Source organism: Protopterus annectens, chromosome 10.part0 (assembly GCF_019279795.1).
Source record: "Protopterus annectens isolate FY-2018-M chromosome 10.part0, PAN1.0, whole genome shotgun sequence".
Classification (NCBI taxonomy): Eukaryota; Metazoa; Chordata; order Ceratodontiformes; family Protopteridae; genus Protopterus; species Protopterus annectens.
The window spans coordinates 1,015,466,227-1,015,487,201 of NC_056744.1; the positions used below are offsets into that span (position 1 = coordinate 1,015,466,227).

At 34.2% G+C, this 20,975-nt stretch overlaps 1 protein-coding gene across 3 annotated transcripts in view; it reads left to right on the forward strand.

Annotated features, from left to right (window-relative positions):
- LRRC39 (leucine rich repeat containing 39) overlaps positions 1–20,975 on the forward strand; it is a 365,433-nt gene that overhangs the window by 221,126 nt on the left and 123,332 nt on the right. For all 3 annotated transcript variants that reach the window (XM_044085780.1, XM_044085779.1, XM_044085781.1), the window contains exon 8: positions 1,249–1,385. In XM_044085780.1, coding sequence (XP_043941715.1) covers positions 1,249–1,385 — 137 coding nt within the window. The remainder of the gene's footprint in view (positions 1–1,248; positions 1,386–20,975) is intronic.

The following is a 20,975-nucleotide window of genomic DNA, read 5'->3' on the forward strand; positions in this document are numbered from 1 at the left end:
CTTAATGCATTTCAAGTTTTATGGTGACATGTTGATTGGTATTGTAACAAACTGAAACAACTCTTCAGGCAGTTTTGTTTTTATGGTGAGATGTTGATAGGTATCTTAAGTAACTGAAACAACGCCTCACACGGTTTAATATTTATGTTGACCTGTTGATTGTCATCTTAAGTAACCAAAGCACCTCATTTGTTAGTGACTGCTTTATCTTTCAGCTTTACATTACTATATCATCTTTGAGCTGGGATACAGGATCTGAATCGTCTAGACATAGTAAGGCCTTGTTAACTTTAATTCTGGTGGCTACCAAAAAAGCAGTTACTAGAAAATGGAAATCAAAGTTTAAACCAACCATACTTGAAGCAGTGAATATTGTAACAGAGATGAAAGAACTGGAAATGGGATCTTTGGAACAGGGTAGGGGTAAATTACATAGAAAAAAATGGAAATTGTGGGAGTAATACATGCAGAATAATGTTTTGGAGGAGGAATGAGGTTTAAGGGAAGGTAGGAATATATATTGTTGTATGGACTGTATTGTACAAAAGAATGTATGTGATGTTTTCTGTTTGTAATGCTAAACAAGTTAATATGGTACGTTTTCTTTTGCATAAATGTAACTTTATCTATGCCACAGGAGATAATTCAATAAAGGTGTTTAAAAAAAACATTAATATATTATCCCGTATAGTTATGTAATACCGTGTCATCTTATTAAATCTTTAAATACTGCACCTTGATTTTACTTAATGTAATGCAGCCGTGACTGAGAAAGGACACTAGTGGTCCAGCTCATCTACTTAAACAAGCAAACAAGTGAACAAAGACATAAATGTTACTGGGGTGTTGTCCATTATTTATACATAATTCAGGCAGCTTATACTCCATAATCACCTAGGCTGCCTGGTGTAGTCTTTATGAATTCTACATATAAAATTAAACATTTCACCAGCCTGCACAGATAATCTTTTCCATATCCTTCCTTGGTAAGCAAGTGAGAGGAGGAGAACTTAAGAGGTAATTACGGATATGATAGCATTTTTCTTTTCTTCATTAATAAACAATTTGTGGCAAAGTATTACTAAACCTGCTGCACTGAGAAACAATTACTTAATACTAGCATTTATTTTTTTACTTATACATAGTACAGCTTCTTAAGTTCTTATATCATTACAGTTTCTTCAGTTAACAGCACTAGATGCCTAGTATGTAATACATTATTAACAATATTTTGTAATGTACTACTAGATTTGTCAACTTCAGAGATAATCTTTTGGAATATGAAGTAACACTTCCACCATGTGACAGTCCAGAAGAGGAAGAAGAAAGGGAGCTTTTTGGAAGAGAATTTATGCAGTACTACATTCAGGAAATAAAAAACAGAGGTAGCTAATTAGAAATGGAAAATGTTAAATGTTCCTTTAAAAATACTCTCAAACAATTGTTTCAGTATGTATGATGCAGTTTATGTCTGGAGTAATTCATCAGTTAATGAAGAATTGTGAATTGCAGGTCTATGAATTCATGGAATTAGAATGGGCCATGAAGAAAATATGCAATCCTGGTGTCACTTGTAGTGATTTCATTTTTCCTTTTTTTCATCTGAATCTTAACGTGTATTTTTGTTTTCCTTTATATTTACTACTCGTCAGTGTCGAACTACTGAATGACTGCTCTCCTTAGAAAATCACTGTTGATATAGTTTCTAAGTACGCACCAGTAGTGATTCATTTATTTTCACAGATTTCCCTTTTTTCCATGTTGATGCAGCTGTTGATTGGTATATACAAGTTTGGGGGATTGGAGAGCTTGCTCCAAGCCCTGTAAAAAATGCTTATGTTTAATTTTTTTCATTGGGTTAAATGCCTGACCTGTTTTGCCCTCTAAGCTGGTTCCTTGCTGAGTTATAACTGAGCTAATCATGCCCAGGAATTCATTAAAGTAGACATATGGCACGTGCTAAAAACACCCTTCTCCCATGACTTGCCAATTTGCAATTCAGAGACATGTTAGACATGATGAGGTAAAACTTCATTATTGGCTAATCCACACGTCTCTGGATTGCATTTACTACTACAACATGCAGATCAGCAATGGTCCTCATGTCATGGTAGTAAAAAGCTGCTAGTTTAGACAGTGAAATTCTCCCCCCTCCCCAGTCACTCTCCCACACTCACGAGTACACACACAGAAAAACTCTCTCTTACACACACACACACACACACACACACACACACACACACACACACACACACACACACACACACACACACACACACACACACCGGTCCCTATCATGCCTGTCCTCTAGTTTTTACCCCACCCTCATAATATTTGAAGTGCCATTATGGCATTTATCTATAATGCCACCGATCCTTGCTGTGCTGTTGTTGATGTTAAGGCTCTTTAAAGAGTAATCATGATGTCTAGTGCATCCCCCCATCCCTGTTCTGTTGTCAGTAACTTTAAGGTACTTTAAGAACTAATCCCTGATGTCTAGTGCATCTCCTGACCTCCCATTTACTGTTGTGCTGTCATTCCTTTTATGGCATTTTAAGAGTATTCTCTGGTGGCTAGTTTATCCTTTTTGATAATTACTCAACTTATATCAGTGTTATATTTTCTGATAAATTTCCATCTGGCGATAGACCTCTCAATAAACCAGTTTTAACTATTTGTTTCTCTTCAACCACTTTGCTCCTACCTGTACTATTTTTAATTTCCTGTGAGCCTGTGCAACTGATAAATGTCCTTTCTGTGTATATTTCATTTAGTTCTAGGTTCATAGGTAGGTACTAGGCTATCGGCCCAAGGGCCTACGTAAGCCTAGCCAACAAGGTTCCATGGCTTAGTACCAGTTGTTTCATGAACTTGGATGGTACAATAAACAAATACATCTGCAATTATATTCATCAAGCCTTTCGTATTTCATCAAAATGATTGACACTTTAGTAGTGTGCTTTACCCCACTATGGAGTTTTGGATTCTAAGAGATGATTTAATATAGAAATGCTCCAATACAAATATGTGTGTGTGTGTGTGTGTGTGTGTGTGTGTATATATATATATATATATATATATATATATATATATATATATATATATATAAATACATACACACATGTATACATATATAAAAAGAGAAAGATTATGTGCAATAGGATATATATATATATATATATATATATATATTATATATAAAATTAAATACATGAAGTGCTTTTAGTCATTGTGTCAATACCATGAATGTCCTCATCTTTTAATGCTTTAATTTATTCTAGCACATACCTCTCAGCTTCTATCATCAAGAATTCTAGACAATGCATACAGTAATGGTGGGAAAAGTCCCCAAATCAGGGTGAATTTTAAGAATTATTCTAATTAATTTAAAATGTTAACAGAACAACAGGTTTTGCATCAGCATGCATTTTTAGAACAATAAGTACAAAACTCTAATGTGAGATTTACTAGAAAATAAAACATTTTACAAGGGAGAGGGCAAAAATATGAAGCAAAAAAGGGACATTCTGAAAAAAATGGGACAGCTGTGAGGTATGATCCAGCATATTTTGGCATAAAAACACTATTGAAAAAACAAAGATGGTCATGTTTCTCCCTCTGTCATTTTTTACTGGGGTCAATCCATTTCTGTTTGGTACAGTATCGCATTTATCTTGCTACTGATTGTACTCTCTTGTAAATTTGTGAGACTGGATGTTTAATAAAACTGGTGTGCTAAATATCTAATTACCTACCATCTAATTCCACTAATGGTAACATACTATGTTCCTAGACTGTCAGGGTTTAATAACATCCCAAAACAGTAATTCAGACCAGCTGTTAAATGCTCTAGCCTTTATTCATTGGTTCTCTGGCAGTTCAAGTCTGTTCCTATACCTGAATTAAATAATCACAGATGGAAATTTTTTTTCTATGAAAAAACACAGACATCTAATTAGCATCCACTGAAAGCAGTAACATTTTGTCTTTTGTGCTACGCATATGGAAAAATAAAGATGACTTCATTAAATTCTTTTCTAACTATCCAATACACCAGTCCTACACAATAAAAATTAATGTTTAAAAAAGATTATATATTCCACCTTCCTTTATCTCATTGGGATCAGTTATCAACTCTAATGCTTCCATTTCCAAGAAATTATGGTTTGCTTTGGTGTCAGATCTCTTTCACTGAGGTGATGATTCTCCAGGATCAGGCCTGTGAAAGTCAATGTCATCAAAAATGATGGGGTATCTGATCTAATGCCAAATGAATGTTCTGATTTCTTTTGGTCTCTTCTTTCAGGTATAATATTTAGTGTTAAACCAGGCATGCTTCCAACAGATAAACTAAAAAGAAAAACATCATTGCCAGAAAGATCAGAAAAGTATAGAAATACTTTCAGCATTTGACTTTTGTTGAATAGAGAACTAATTTTAAACAAGTACACCTGATTAAAACCAAATTATAATACATAGATAAAACACTCATGTAACCAAACATTAAATAAATCTGAAGTAATAGAAAAGATAACATCAGTCCCATAACCAAACTGACTAAAATAGAAACTCAAATGTAAAGATGTCAGTATCTGGTCTTTGTAATATTTTAGTCTCCTTTGCTTCAAAAATACATCTAAAATTTTCATTGCTTAGAAATGAAAAATACCAGACTGCCAGCAGTTGCAATAATATAAAAATAGATGTCCACAAGGCTGAGGTTAGAGTAAAATCCAATTTAATAGTAGTATAAAACAACAATAAGAATTGGTAAGTGCTTTTGCGGCAAACCCGCTTCTTCAGACCATAGCTAAAACTACATTAATGGAAAACCTTATATACAAATAGCCAGCCATTCAAATAAAAAATAAATCACATGATATCAATTAGTGATGCAGACCTCTTTTCTTTAAGGCAGGTTTTAAACACACGGCATTATTAAGGCCAGGGTATACATTAGCCCTCAGGTCTATTATACATCATAGCTCTATATACTCTGTTTCATTAACTATATCACCTTCTCTAATATTGGTGCCAATTTTATGCAAGACCAAAAACTTAAATTGGTGAATGTCACCTAAATCAATCACATGTTTTGGCCAGTGCATTACTTACTTTCTTATTGCGGATATCATTGATGTGCTGAAGTACTCTTTCTTTTAGTGTACAATTGTTTTTTTCTAATATAGAACCCTTCACAGGCTGTGCACTGTGCCCAGTAAACTATACTCTTAGTGCAATCAGCACAGAAGTGAAACTCAATCTTTTTCATAGACCTAGGATGCAAAACAGAGGTAACTGTCCATATGTACCTACAGGCACTACAGGATCTGCATGAATATGTGCCTCTGCGCTCAGAGTATGTTGTACTATGATAATTTTATTTATAACATAAACGTTGCTTCAGGGTCAAAAAGGTGAGTGATGTAGGGCAATTGTTCCTCTCTAGTGGGTTAAACATGTTTTGAAGATGTACATAGTTTTCTGTGTTTGTTCCAAGTTAATAGGGGATGGGGTGTTTTGTATTTAGGTTTTTATTTGAGGGTTTTCATTAAAACAAAAAGTGTTGAAAAATATGACATAGGTTCAAATGAAGATGAGAAAAAACAGCTGTACAAAAAAATCAGCTTGCCAAACATTACTATATACATGTAACACAAAAGCTTGGAATATAAATTCTTAAAAACTGTCATGTGTAACAACTGGGAATAGTAGCTTTTTATCGTGATGGATAGGCTGTCCATATTTTCCTGGAATGTGAATGGCCTTACAGATATAGATAAAAAGGAGAGTATTGAATTAAATGAAGAAATTCAAAGTGCAAATAGCAATGTTGTAGGAGACTCATTTGGAAAGAAATGAACATGTGAATTTGACAAAGAGAGAATTTCAGAATTTCAGAATGAATATTCATCAGAATGTCAGGGACAGTGGTAAAGGGGGTAATTATACTACTTGTTAAAGGGGCTCCAGTAGTGATGGGGGAGACAAAAGTGGTAGATTTGTGGTAGTAAGGGACTACTGGCAAGGGAGAAGGATTACAATCGTATGTATTTAGATTCCACCAAAAACTATTATTTAGCTTAAGAAAATTTGGGGAGAAATAATCACCTTTCAGCAGGGAATATTATTTATAGTTTGGAAGTGGAATTTGATTTGTAATAGTGAAGATGTATCAGGGGAACCTAGAAGGGACAATATAACAAAAGAGGGTAGATTTCTGAAGAAATTTATGAAAATATTTGGTATGGAAGATGTTAATTCAGTAGTAGGAACTCAATCAAAATTTACATATTATTCTTCATGGTCAATAACTGGGCAAGACTACATAGAAATTATATTTCAGAACTACATATGCATTTAATTGAAAACTTTGACTCACATCTGATAACTATTTCTGATCATACACCAATAAAAACTAAGATAAAAATGCAGGGTAATGAAGTAAAAATAAGACACTAGTGTTTTCTCACGTACTTGTTAAAAAGATGTGAATTTAAGGAATGTGTAGTGGAAATTATTCAACAGTTATTATGGAAGATATTTATAGAAGTTATAGCTAGTGACTGGGATACAATGAAAATGGAGTTTAAAAATAGGATTGAAGTAAAAGAGAAAGATATGATTAAATAATAATAATAATTACTTAGAGGGGCTGACAAAAGTTAAAGTACTGCAGAATAAGGGAAATCTCACAGACCATGAGTAGGAGCAAATGCAGAATGCTAAAGAGAAAATAAGGGAGTATCTGGATAATATGCAGGAGTTTAGAAAGATTGCAGGTAAGCAACTGTTTTTGATAACCCCAGAACATGAAAATGTTTAGCACAGTGAATTAGGCAACAAAATGTTGAAAGGGTTGTCATCAAAGTTAAAGAACCTATAACAAGAAGAATAACCTGAGGTCATGAAGTTTTAGAGGTATTCTTGAAAGTTTATGAAAATTTCTATAAAGTAGAGAAATGTGGAAATCAAGGAAGAGTACAAATAGAAATATTTATGGAAGACTTAATTATGCCAAGGTTAGAAGCAGACAAGGCTCAACAACTAGCAGTTAAGACAAGAGGTGATGAGATAAAAAGAGTGACGTATAATCTATCTTCAGGAAAGACTCAAGGAACAGGTGGTATTCCTGTGGAAGTTTGGAATTTAACAGGGAAGAAACTGATAACGATCTGGAAGATTTTAACAGTATTTTAAAAGGAAGGGAAGCACTAACATCTTGGAAGAAAACTGTGGTGGCTATGTTACCTAAAGATGGCAAAGAACCTTCAGACCTAGCTTGATAAAGACCCATTTAAATTTTAGACCATGATTATAAAGTGTTTATGTCTATACTAGCTAAAAGAATGGCAAAGGTGTTGCCAAAAATTGTAGATATTGATCAGTGTGGTTTAGTAGAGGAGAGGAACTCATTTAACAACATTAATAGAACACTGATGAATGATCCAGAGTGAAGCAGAATGCAAGAAAATAACTCTGTTGTTGGTGAGTCTTGATGAAGCGAAAGTATTTGACAGAATAAACTTGGATTATGAGTAGGGCATTGGAAGCATTTGCATTCCCTGATACAATAATAAGGTTAATTAGGATATATAAAGGATCAGAGGCAAGAATTAAAATAGATAAGATGTGTTTGAACAGGAAACCAGGAAGGGGTGTCCTCTTTCCCCTTTATTTTTTATATTACTAGCCATTGACAAAGAAAATAAGGGACTTAGAAATATAAGGATATAATTGGTGGTAATCAAATAAAGCCAGAAAAGGATATCCTACTGTTGTGGAACATTTTGAAACAGCTCCAAGTCTTTTTTGGATATAACTTTAATGAAGATAAAATAAAAAGGCTATAGCCATAAATTATGTACCCATACATAAATTGGTTCAGCAGTACCCATATTTATGGAGACATAAGATGAGTTGTGATGGTCCCTACTCCAGGCAAGTAATCAAGGAGCCTCAGTCCTCACCATTGACACCAGTGAGGGACAGTCACTAGGAGCAAGCACAATTTCCCTTAAGAGCACACAGGGAGCATACTCCAGACCTGGGGCTGGACTCTCTCTCTCTCTCCAGGCCCCAAATAAGACCGCACACTGACTAGTTTGGAACTCTGTGTCCCTGTTCCAAGTAGCTGATACACACATAGCTGGGAAAGGCTGGCACAAATATATCAGCTGTGCCCCATCTGCCCAGACTATAAGGTAATTATGCTTCCACCAGTCAGCTATTCTAAGGCTCTTACAAGGATACCCAAGTATACTGAGTAAAATTAATACTAATACAAATGGTAGAGTTTGACTAATGCAGCAAGGCTTTCAGGAGCAGCCACAGTGTCACTAAAATAAGCATATGTACTCTTAAAATGTTAAAAGCATTCTCTAAAAGACCAGCCACAATGAAAGGTATAAAAATATTTAATAATAAATAATAAAATAGAAAATATAAGAGTACTGAAAATCTAGTTACAATAAACACAAGATTTTCAATCATAGGAGATGTAAAAAAAATAACACAATTGAATAATTTTACACAGATGCAGAAAAACAATACTTAAATAATTCCGACTAAAGAATTACTGTTCCCTAGTTAATTTACTTACTACAGCATGGAAAGATGAGGTATGTGGTTGTGTCAGATATCTGTGAGAGATCTTTCCATTAGGTTCCAGAAAAAAAGTGCTGCTATGAGGGTTCCATCATATCTCTCACCAATATCTAAAAAATCATTTCAGTGCTGCTTATAGAATGACATCACATCTGGATACCTGACTCTGGTACAATACATACTCAGAGCTTTGCTAAGATCTGTTGCAGCATCTGAAAGCTATAAAACAATTTCAAAAACTTCCGCCCTTCCAGAGTAGCAATTAGTTCACCCCTAAGGACAATACAGTAAGATTCCTAGTTCTGGTTTTCCCAAACATTTTTGTCTCTGGCTGCAATCAGACCTGTAAGATAAAATCTTTATGGCCTAAACTAACCCATTTAATTTTCAACCTATTCTTCAAAATTAGCTGGACTGAGATTAACATCTTCCTTCCAGAATTCTCTATTAAAACATATACATTTAATCAGTTGTAATAATACTGTCTAACATATATGTATATCTCTTTTCTGTCCGGCATTTTTAACACAAGCAACTTTGCAAATACATGTTTAACATAAGCATTTGTACAAATCAGTGTGATAGTCAAATGACATAAAATTCTTTACAAAACTTTAGCTAGTTATGCTGGCATATGTTACACATGCACTGCCCTACTCTCCCTGGCACAGATAGAACTACCTGATATCATCACATAAGTATTTAGGAGTCTGGATTAAAAAAGCTTCTGTTATGGCAGCTAAGGATATGTGAGAGGAGACCAAACAAAAGATAATACAAAAATTGAGAAACTGGAAACTCTTATTTATGAATATGGTTAGTAAGATACAAGCAGTGAAAATGTTTTTAGTCCCTTTAATCTTGTAATATGTGTCAGGCACTCTTATCAACCTAATTAGAAGCTGTGGAGAATAATTAATAAAGAATTGAAGGAATTTATCTGGGAGAGAAAGAAGTAAGAGTTATGTGGGATATAGTGATCTTTTCAATAGAGCACGGCAATTTAGGTTTACCTGATTTGAAGGGATATTTTAGAGCTACATAGTCATGGCAATATATATATATATATATATATATATATATATCTTTATATATATATATATATATATATATATATATATATATATATCTCCCAAGTAGATGGCTATAATTCACGGTGGAAAGGGATGAAAAGAAAAAAGGGGGAGTTCAAGAAATAGAGTGAGAAGGTGGGATTTTGGATGCCGATCCTTAAGGAGAATAATATCAACCATGCAGAATGTTATATTCATAAAGTAGCCAAAAGCATTCTAAGAACCAAGCCAAAAAGAGACTGGAGAAAACAGATTTTGCCTTTAGGGATGACTGCAAGTAGGGGTACAGAAAATAGGCAAGAGGGGGCTGGAATGTACTAGAAACCTGTCAAAGGAACCAAGATATTGGGAGCAAATAGTTCAAGCAGGAAAAGTAATAGAGTGGAATGAGACCAAGAAGACATTTGGATTGCAGGCTAGAGACCGCCTTACCTAGCAGGGCTTGATTTCAGAGCACAGGAAAAGAAAAAGGGATAGGGGGATTTTAAGTGAAAGACCTGCTCTAGTAAAGTTTTTAGTTGAATCTAGAACAGAAGCAGCTGTTAAAGGGATAATTAGTAGGACATATAAAATATTACATGATAACTACAAGAATCAATCAGACAGCTTAGAAAGAATTGGGAAGAGAGACTGGAAAATCAATTTGCAAGAAAACAATGGAAAGGCATATGTGTAGCTCCGAAGTATGCAACAAAGTCCAGAAGGTTTAGGATATTTGCTTTGAAGTGTTTGCACAGGTATTTTATACCCTAAATCAACTTCAAAGAGTTTTTCTTAAGGTAGATAGCAAATGTTGGAGGCATGATGGAGAAGAAAGAGATAACTGGGCATATATGCTTTGGGAATGTAATGAATTTTTAAGAATTCCCTACAAAGCACTTTCAGAAATATTGGGTGTGCAAATGGCTGTAAGTAAGGAAATGATTCTTTTCAGCTAAGATACAGGATCTGAATTGCTTAGACATATTAAGTTTCATTCTGTTATCTATCAAAAAATTAATTACTAGAAAATGGAAATCAAACTCTACACCAACTGTACTTGAGGTATTAAATATTATAAAATAGGTACAATAACTGGAAGATGTATCTTTAGAGAAGAGAAGGAGCAAATTACATAGAAGGAAATGAAAACACTGAGGACATTACATGCATAATTATGTTTAAGAGGAGGAGGAACGAGGTTTCAGAGAAAGCAGGAATTCAGCTATTTTTGTAATGTTGGATTGATAGTAGCAAAGAAAATATATGTGATGTATACTTTAACTGGAAAATGATAAAATGATTTGTTTTCTGTTATTATATGTCTGCCTATGTCTTAAGTGATAATTTAATAAAGGAATTTAAAAAAGACGAGTGATGTAGGGCTCAGTGGGAACTGAAAAATATGAAGGCATGATGTAAAAGATAATACTGAAGTTAAGAAAATGTATAATGCACAAAGATGACAATGAAAATAAAATGTTTTTGAAATGTGTATTATTAATGTACATGGACTAGTTTTACAAGTTAAAGTATGAAGCATGAATAAACTTATGAGAAACGTATATGCAAATTATGGTAGAATCCAGTCTCATTCTACAGTTACAGACATACTAATATCTTCAACTAAATAACTATACCCTTCAAAATGTAATATATATATAATCTTGATACAAGTATAATATGGCTAATACTGTGCATGCATACTTTATACAGTGTTCATAGAAAACATGACATTTTCACTTTAGGTCATTCACTTTTGAAATTTCTTTGTAAATTGGAAAAATATTGTAATAGATATTAAACATTGATTTCTTTATTTAGAGAAAACCAAATGCTACTAATGATGGTAGCTGCATCTTACTCAAAAATAAAAAAGATATACTGCAGTCTATAACCCTTCCATCTTCCACCAGACAATATTCTTTCTTCACATCCTATTTTAATCAGTTACTATATAATTCCAATCATCTGTTTTGAGTCCCTTCCTATAATTATTTTCCTTTCTGTATATACTTGTAATGCTAATTCCTATCTACAAATCACTTATACAAATGTTGTGCTTCCCTCTCTCTTTCTAACAGACCCTCTGTCAGCATGGAGGCAGTCATGCCTGACCTACTGCCCTAAGACAATATAATGTTAAAAATCTGTTTGTGCAAATTCTTATTGTGTATCCATACCCTTTATAAAATATAGCATGTGTGTTATTTCCATTAGTATGGATCAAGTCAGACTGCCAACACCTAATAAACCTCTAGACTAATAAAGCTTTTCTTCTTAATTCTGACTTTTGAAACCAATAAGTATAATTGGCATAAGTTTTGCTTCACACACTTTCAAACTATAAGTCATGCATTGCAAGTCTACTACATAGCACTATCAGAATGTGCTGCTTTCCCAGAAAATACAAATATATATACATCTAAAATTCTCAGTTTTATCCCCTTAGAGACTAACATTTTCATAAAATACATACAATCCCCATAATCTTCCCTTTTTAGTATTAATCTTTTTCATAAAATTTGTCCATTTCTTTACAAATCAAATTAGTTAAAAGCAACCCTAATTGCTATAGAAGGACACTTTAAAGGAAATAACTATAAGAAATTTCAAACATAATTGTAATTCAGATTTTACTTTCAGGATGATTATATATATATATATATATATATATATATATATATATATATATACATACACACACACACACACACACACACACACACACACACACACTATATAGGTATAGATCAACTAACATTAATTCAGTTTTACTTCTTCTACTTCAACTTGACATCATTTTTGCTCAACTGGTAGCAAGCACACTTGGCTCTGATACTTGAACGTTAGAAAACTGTGGGATTTATTTCTACATCAGTTGCTTGGATTCAGTTTTCTTATACTGACAATATAGTGCATCATAAGGGGTGCTGCACTTGAGAATGTAATTAATGCTTCATATGGACATTAAACCAAGGCAGCTGTATCTGTCCGGGTTAGTGGTAATTCATTTGGATGTAATCCAGCCCATGGCACTCATTGAAAAGTGCAGGGTTACTTTATTTAAAAACATATACTCAGTATATATACATACATCTATACAGTTATTTACAAACTATACAGAGATGAGCTTTCAATTGTACAAATGTACACAATATTTTCAAATTTCCTATCCGCTGTGTACCCCTAACCGGGAAAAGTCGAAAGACAAGACATAAACATGTCAACACCTACCCTTTTACTACAACCAATATTTTATCTTCTGTATTATATTTCCAGAATCCAATACCAGATTATAAAGAAGCTCAGAACCCCCCCCCCCGCCAAAAAAACAAAACAAAAAAAAACACAATGTTGTCAGAAATATTTTACATGGATAGAACCCTCATCATAAATATCGCATATCATTTGCATTTTTAAGATATCTTTCTACCCAATAATTTTAATAATTTTTCCAAAACCTATCCAAGTGCTTACATTCAATGAAAGCATGAATTTACACCTCTAGTCCACATCTTTCCATATTACATCCTTTCATCTTAACATTTATATTTCATATAAACTTTTATAGGTGTCCTGTCCAATGAAAGTCACCATAAAAAAATCTCCATTCCTGCCCACCATCAGATATTTTCAACCTTTTTAATATTCCAGTCTTCTTTTTTCTGTAGATCAAGATACACCATCCATCCAAATACATACTAGATTTCATAGTATCTCTATGCATTACCATTTTTTCCTCAGTCTCTCCACCATTAGTTTCCTCTGAAAATGTTTCTTATGTATCCTTTGAACATTTTCATTTTCAAGATTTTCCTCCTGTTCCTTGCTACTAAATTCTACCAGTCCCTGATATTTCTGTTACAGTATTTTTCTTATCAAACTCTGTTTTTCAATATAAACTCTCTTTAACATTTAATAAATGAATATCCTAAAAGTATTTCTGGATGCAGCATATCTAATCCTCCCTTTTGTTTCACATTAAACACAATGCCTCTTTGAACCAGATTTAATCACCCCTCAAAATGAAAAATAATATTGACTGTCATTGTCCAAATTCCATTGGCATTAATGAGGACCAAATAGCAAGCTATTCATTGAGAAATTCTACCTTAAACCTTGCCCCATCTATATCTTTTCTCATACCTACTCATTTAACATAACTTGTACATCTGAATTATCATATGTAGACATAAATAAATGATTTGTCTTTTCACAAATCAAAACAATTTCAACAAATCCCGTGCATGAAGTGTCACACACCACCCTCTAACTTTTTTATCTTTTGTCGCAGTACTATCCACAACTTCCTACATCAGCAATAACATCTCCTTTAGTTCTCTTCCTTTCATCCCATAAATACTTTCAATAATCAGTCTTCATATATGTTTCATTATCCTTAACTGCACAATATTCATTTTATAATCTTTTACACAGTGATACATTGCCAAATTCCTATATTTTATTTTTCAATATAATTTTATAACTATATTCTGCACTTGTTTCTCTTCAATACCAACATTTTACCACTCATTTAAAACTTCAGAAAATGGCATTTCTGTATCAGACATATGTTTATAAAAACTGGAACGTAATACATCTTCTCCAGATGCTGTTTTCTCTTCATCGGTAAACTCCCAATTTAATTCTTCCAAAAAATATTTTTTACATTGCTCTTCTCTGTAACCTCTTAAAGATTTTATACTGGCTACTTCTCTTCCAAATTCTATAACCAAATACAGTAATTTTACTAAAATTCTACTCTCATCTATCATTTCTTCCATAGCATTTTTACTTATGTTAACTTTTTTCACTAGTAATGGGTTTTCTTTCTTCCCACTAAGAAAATATTTATATCTGTTACATCTTTCATTCTTTTTTCATGTGCTGACTTTACTTACTAAAACTCTCTTTACAGATGTTTTTTTCATGACCATCTCCTAACTTTGCAGGTGCCATTTTATTCTGCTTTTCAGAATACATTGTCTGCCTTTAAACATTCTTTTTTTATATTTTACCTTAAATGCAACACACCACAGGGTCCAACATGCATAAAAGGATTCATCTGCCTATGATCTTACATAACATTTTAAAGCTGATGTCATGTCATCTGAATCTGATACCTGCACAGGTGTTCTTAGCAATTTTAATCTTATGCTCTTCATAGCCCACTATACTCCAAATTACTACACAGTCTAAAAACTGTAATACCTTTTGTCCAAATCCCAACCTCTCTTAATGTATCTGAATGACACAATCTCAGTAAGCAACTTCACTCTTTTATATAATATATAAGATCACCTTCTTTCCAACACCAAACCTCCCCATGCCAGTAACTCCTTACAGCAATTATCACCTCTGCCAATTTTTTCCTTGTCTTCCCTAAATTACAGTTAAAGTCCAAAATCAATATTGCATCCACATTAGCACACACATTTCTGATATCATTAAATAACTCAGCCCTTTCAGCCACATTTCTGGAGAGACAGGTATGTATCCCAGAGACTACCCCGTCTATGGAACAGGCTCCCCATCCATATGAAGCAGAGTTCCTCCCTAACCCAATTCAAGTGCAGCTTGGTCAATTGGATTGGGAATCTGGTTTGGCACCTATGTCTCTAATGGACACAGTCAACCTGTAAATGGTCCATCTCCCAGGCCCCTGCTTTTAAATGTTTTATCTCCTGAACCCCTGCTTACACTTATCAAGGGTATCTGAACTTGTCAGAGATTTGGGATGCATGGCTAGACTTAAAATGGCCCTTGTGGTTGTTAGCCTAGTAAACACCTATGAAGCTATTAGCTGATGCATGTGTAGTTATCACCAGTAAAGGTAATTTATTGCTTCTTCAATCCACCAGCAAAGCCCTACCTGATATCGTAATAATGATGTCTAACATGTTTATTTTTTTTACATATAACTAATAAACACACCTGTCTTCACTCTTCATGTCCAGAACACCATACTACCACTCCCCTCCAAATTGTCTCAAAGACTTTTCACTTACATCCTGCTGGAATTCTAACATCTGTTAAACATACTAAATCAGAAACAAAAAAATCACACAACTTCAAAATAACTAGTGTCCTTAAATCATGTAATACTGTTCACTTTTATCTCCACTACATGAACATTAGCATTTTCCTTTACTTGTAAGTTATAAGCATCTTGTCTGTCTTCTTTTCTTTTTCTTTACTGAAGCTTCTGATAAGGCAATATCCTTTTCTTGCACTAATATATATATATATATATATATATATATATATATATATATATATATATCTATATATACATATAGTTTCTTGACTTTCTTATAAAGAAATGTAAACTCCAAACATTCGCTACACAAATACATTCCTTGACAATTTCAAATAACATTAAGGTATATTCATATCAACTCTTTGAAGGCCTGGTGCCGAAGCGCTAAATTCTAATAAATCTGGTCCGTGAGTTTGATTTGTTGTTTTATATTCATATCAACACCCTTCAGACTACTTTCACATTGCTGCTAATCAGCATGCAAGCCCTGTCTATCTTTTTCATTCTCATTTTCATGCAGAAAATCATCTTTTGCAATTTTGAAATCTTCATATTCAACACTGTCCATTAGTCTGCATTTCCAAAAATGCACTCAAACTGTGCATGCCCAGTTTCTCCACATTTTGTACACTGCAAAACACCTTTTTATGATGCCCCTTTTCACTGCATTGCGAGCAAATTTCTTTAGGAGAGTCCAGTCCATCAATAAATGCTCACAAACTCCACAAAAGATACATGATTTTGAGCAGTTTAAATAATGTGCCATCCTCTTATTTCCTTTATTCATTATATTTGACAAATAAAATAATTCATTCCATGTAGCTCAAGTAATACACACCTCCCATGCCTCAGTTCATGTATTCTTTTCATATTCTAATCAATTTCATGAACCATATCATATATTTTTTTAAACAATGTTCATTCTAGCATTACCTCTGTGAAAACTGCAGTGTTGCTCTGCTTTTTTGGTGTAGTGCAGTGGAGTGTGTTCATGGAGTCTGGGTATCAGCTGAAGACCAAACCTACCCCCAACAGACAAATAGACTGGTCTGACAAAACTGACTATGTCAGGCTAACCCGCTCTGCTTGGCTGTGCTATGCTTTCTTACATCCCACCCACCCCAGCATCATTTGCTTTATTATATTCAAATCCAACCCCCCATAACCACATCACCTAATCATAAATCCTCAGTCACTAGCTACACCTCTCTCTTAATATTCTCCCAAACTCATCTAGTAACCATTGTTCATTTACAACCAACTAATCTTTTTAGCTAAACAACCTTCTTCCTGTTACTAAACTCTCTAGGAATATCTCTAACACATCTACTAGTTTCATAATACCTGAACTTATTGACATTGACTGGAGTAAGTTAAATAGCTGTAATGACATTATTTCTGCAGGTGTATTTCATAAGATCGTAAGACCATTTGATCAAGTCTGAGAAGATCGTATCTTGGAATGTTGAACCAGCTTCTTCTTGGGAAGCCGATATTTTTGGGGTCAGGTGTTTGGCCTTTCCCCAGTGTGGAACGATCTCTGAGCTGCTATATATAATTGGCTGGAGGTGTGGTGGGCACAGCCCCACTGCAAAAACACTTGCTTTTCATGATGATGGCTTCCAGAAAAGAAGCTAGTTTGATGTAGCTGTATTATTACTGATAATATGAGCTTGATTTACTAATTCAAATTGCATTTAATATCTGCATAAATACAATGTCTAACTGTGAAGACTGTTACCTTCTGGTATTGCAAGCCATATTTGTTGATGCTGTCTTTGGGCCAGTGTCATGGCTGAAAACAGCCTTTAGGACCGGTTAATTTACATTGTTAACAAATGAAATAAATAAAATAAATGAATTGTTACTTTTTTAAATATCATCAGCCCTGAGATATAACTGAAACAGTGCTTTGGCTGCAGACCCAAATCATCAATTATGTAGGTATTCCATGAATTACTGCATTTTACAAGACCATAAGCAGTCACAAATGAGCAGCCAACTGATGTGTTTCAAAAGTGCCGTATAGAAATTGTTTATTTGCAATACAAGCACATTATTGAATTTGTGAAACCTCAACCCCCCCTGTAGACCAGTGTATGTAATATACCTTTAAGAAGCTTTCCAGAGAACCAGCAAATATATATATATATATATATATATATATATATATATATATATATATATATATATATATATATATATAAGTACTGAGCACATGCAAGCAAGAGTGCCATTTTGAGTGGGCAGCCAGAGTGTGAGTATGCAAGTATGTAGTCAGTCAGTTGGTTAGATAGTTTAAGTTTAATATTCGTGACATCCATCCTGATCTATTTGTATACAATAAACAACTTAAATGAGCAGCCATGCCTCAATGTCTTCTTACTGCACATAAGAAGAGTGACATAATGTCAGAATGGGATCCAGAGTTATATTCATGAAGCAAAGTTGGAATAATATACAGGAGTGGATTATCTGTACTGCTCAAATGACTAGCAAAACAACTCAGAAACAAATTCCAGGTACTAAAACTAGCTTAAATGATTTCTCTCTCTACAAATATAAAATAAAGCACTTAGAATGCTCAAAACAAATTTCTTATTAAACAATGTACAAAAAAGGGAAAATGACCATATATTTTCACTATGTGCTAGGTTTTTGCATTAACTCAAACTATTCAAAGTATCTGAAATGTGCAAAGTGTTTGCAAGTGTGTACAGTGCAGCTATTTTGCAAAGTACAGTTATTTCAAAGAATATTTCACAGAGTACAGTATTTTGAAGAGTTGATTGTGCATTTGACTATTATTACAAGTACCTGGTGTGTGTTCATGCTCGTACATGATTACAAGGGGCATTTTGCATTCTGTTTTACTATAATCTGTGGGCATGGCAAAAGGGTTTTGCAGACCCGCACTTCTTGTGTTTGATAACAATATTGCAGAAAATTGGGGAGTGTTTGAGCAGGAATATAATATTTTCATACAGGCTGCTTTTTCTGACGAAGACACATATACAAAAGCATTTATTCTGCTAAATTTAGCTGGTTCACAGGACATTGAAAGAGAGCGTTCATTTGTGTATGCACTTGCTGTGTTTACAGGGGAGAGAGAAGACAGCCATATAGTGGTACTGGCTGAAATGCAGGAAGACCCTGAGTGTTTACACCATAAATTTAGAGAAATGTGTAACCCCCCAATGAATATTACAATGGAAAGGCACTTATTTTACACAAGCGATCAAAAGCCTGGTGAAACCTGGAGTTCCAAGATAGCTATACACTGAGTAACAGCTTGTTTCTAGCTCTCCCAGTGTGAAAACAGAAACTTAGCACAGAAGGCCAGTAGACTTGTATTTATGGGTGAATTTCAGTAACTGGCTAGTAAGTACACTGCCTGGTTGTCAATAATAAAGAAATACAGAAGACCTCGAAAAATCAGCTACAAAAAGTGAGGAAGAGACACTGACTAGGGAGAGTTTCACAGCTGTTCAGTAAAAAGTAATGCAACCTTAAGACATGACTTCCAGTAACTGACAGGATGATATAAGACAACTGCATACAGACCTGGTTAAAACAAACAAAACACTGATAGAGTATATCAGCACAAACAAAAGGCTGGAACAAACGGGAAGAAGCTTTAAACAGATATTCAGATGAGTTGATAAAGCTGCAAACATCAATGGTCGAAATGAAGAAAAGACTGGCTGAATATGAGACTGCTCGGGAAGAGACGTTTAAAAAAATAATAGAATTAGAGGACAGAGCATGTAGGAAAAACTTGAGATTGTCAGCTTTACCAGAGAAGCTGGAAGAAGCAGACTGCAATAATTTTATGAAAGCACAAATAAGTAACTGCACTGGTATTCCACAGCAGGACTTATTAGTTCACTGGGCACATTGTGTGTATGCTTTAAATCTAGCTATAAGAAAGCAACTTAGACCTTTAATAGTAAGGATGCAATCCTATAAACAGAGTTGATTTTGTCAAAATGGTGGCAGGAGGACAAAATACTAAAAGTAGGAGACAGCAGAATGTTTGTGGAGAATGATTACTCATTGTACACCAAGCAAAAGAGAAGTAAATTCATTCCTCTGTTCAGAGAATGTCAAGTTGCAGGTGTGAGATTCAAACTGTTATATCCAGCTGTCTTCAAGTTATTCTTCCATGGAGGGACAAAATCATTTTTGATGAAGTGCATGCTAAGGAGGAAATACAAAAGTTTGTCCAACAAAAACTGAGCTGTGAAACAGAAGGTGATTTGGCTTTTTGTTCCTCTGGTAAAGACTGCACCTGTGAAGCCTTTTTCAGTATTTCAGTGGAAAATGTTGGAGAGAAGGGAGCATGAGAGTTGACTAGAAGAATCAACAGTATGTTGGAAATGAAGCAGGCAGGATTTGGGTGATGGAGAAGAACAGTAATAAAATCAGTAACTTAATGTGGGATTACAATGCAATAATTATATTTGTGAAATATGACAGCACAAGAAAATCTGGAAATACTGGAATAATTCAAAATTTGTTTGCTGAGTGGGGAGACTGTAAAGTATATGCCCTACTTCATGTCATTAATATTTGGAAAAATGCTTTAGGGAGGGAGGGAAAGAAAGGGGATAAACTAACTGTAAGCAAAGAAAACACTTTCTTTTCTTAATAGTACTGTACATGTGTTGCATGGTTTTCTTTGCCTGCTATTTTTGGGTGTAATGGGGATTGTAAACAGGTGTTGTTTTTATTTGTCTCCCCTCTTCTCTTTTTCTTCTTGTGCAGTTTTCAGAAGCATAGGCAATAAAGGAAAAAGAGAGCCTGGTTAAGGGGTCATGACATAGGTTCAAATTAATGTGCTTTTTTCATTCTTGCTTGGGGAAGTGACTGATTAGGGTCTATAGTAGAACGTCAACAGGGCAAAAGAGCGAATGCCCTTACATCAACACATATTAAGTGAAACAACTAAATCTCAAATGGCCTGAACAGTGATTTGTTTCCCAGGGGAAAAAAATCGCTGGGCCATTGTCAGAAATTTGCCATTTCCTCCACTGTAGTGCAATGTCGGAGTTGGTATATTTAAGTAGGGGGTGTGGGGGGCAAAGCCCCCACTTTATTTTGTCTGTGTTTTTTTTTTTTTTTTTTTTGGCCCAGCGATTTTTTTTCCCTGAGAAAAAAAAATTGCTGTTTTAACCATTCGAGATTTAGTGGTTTCGGTTAAGATGTGTCGACGTAAAAGTGTTTGCTCTTTTGCCCTATTGATGTTCTAATATAGACCTAAGAACCCTTGT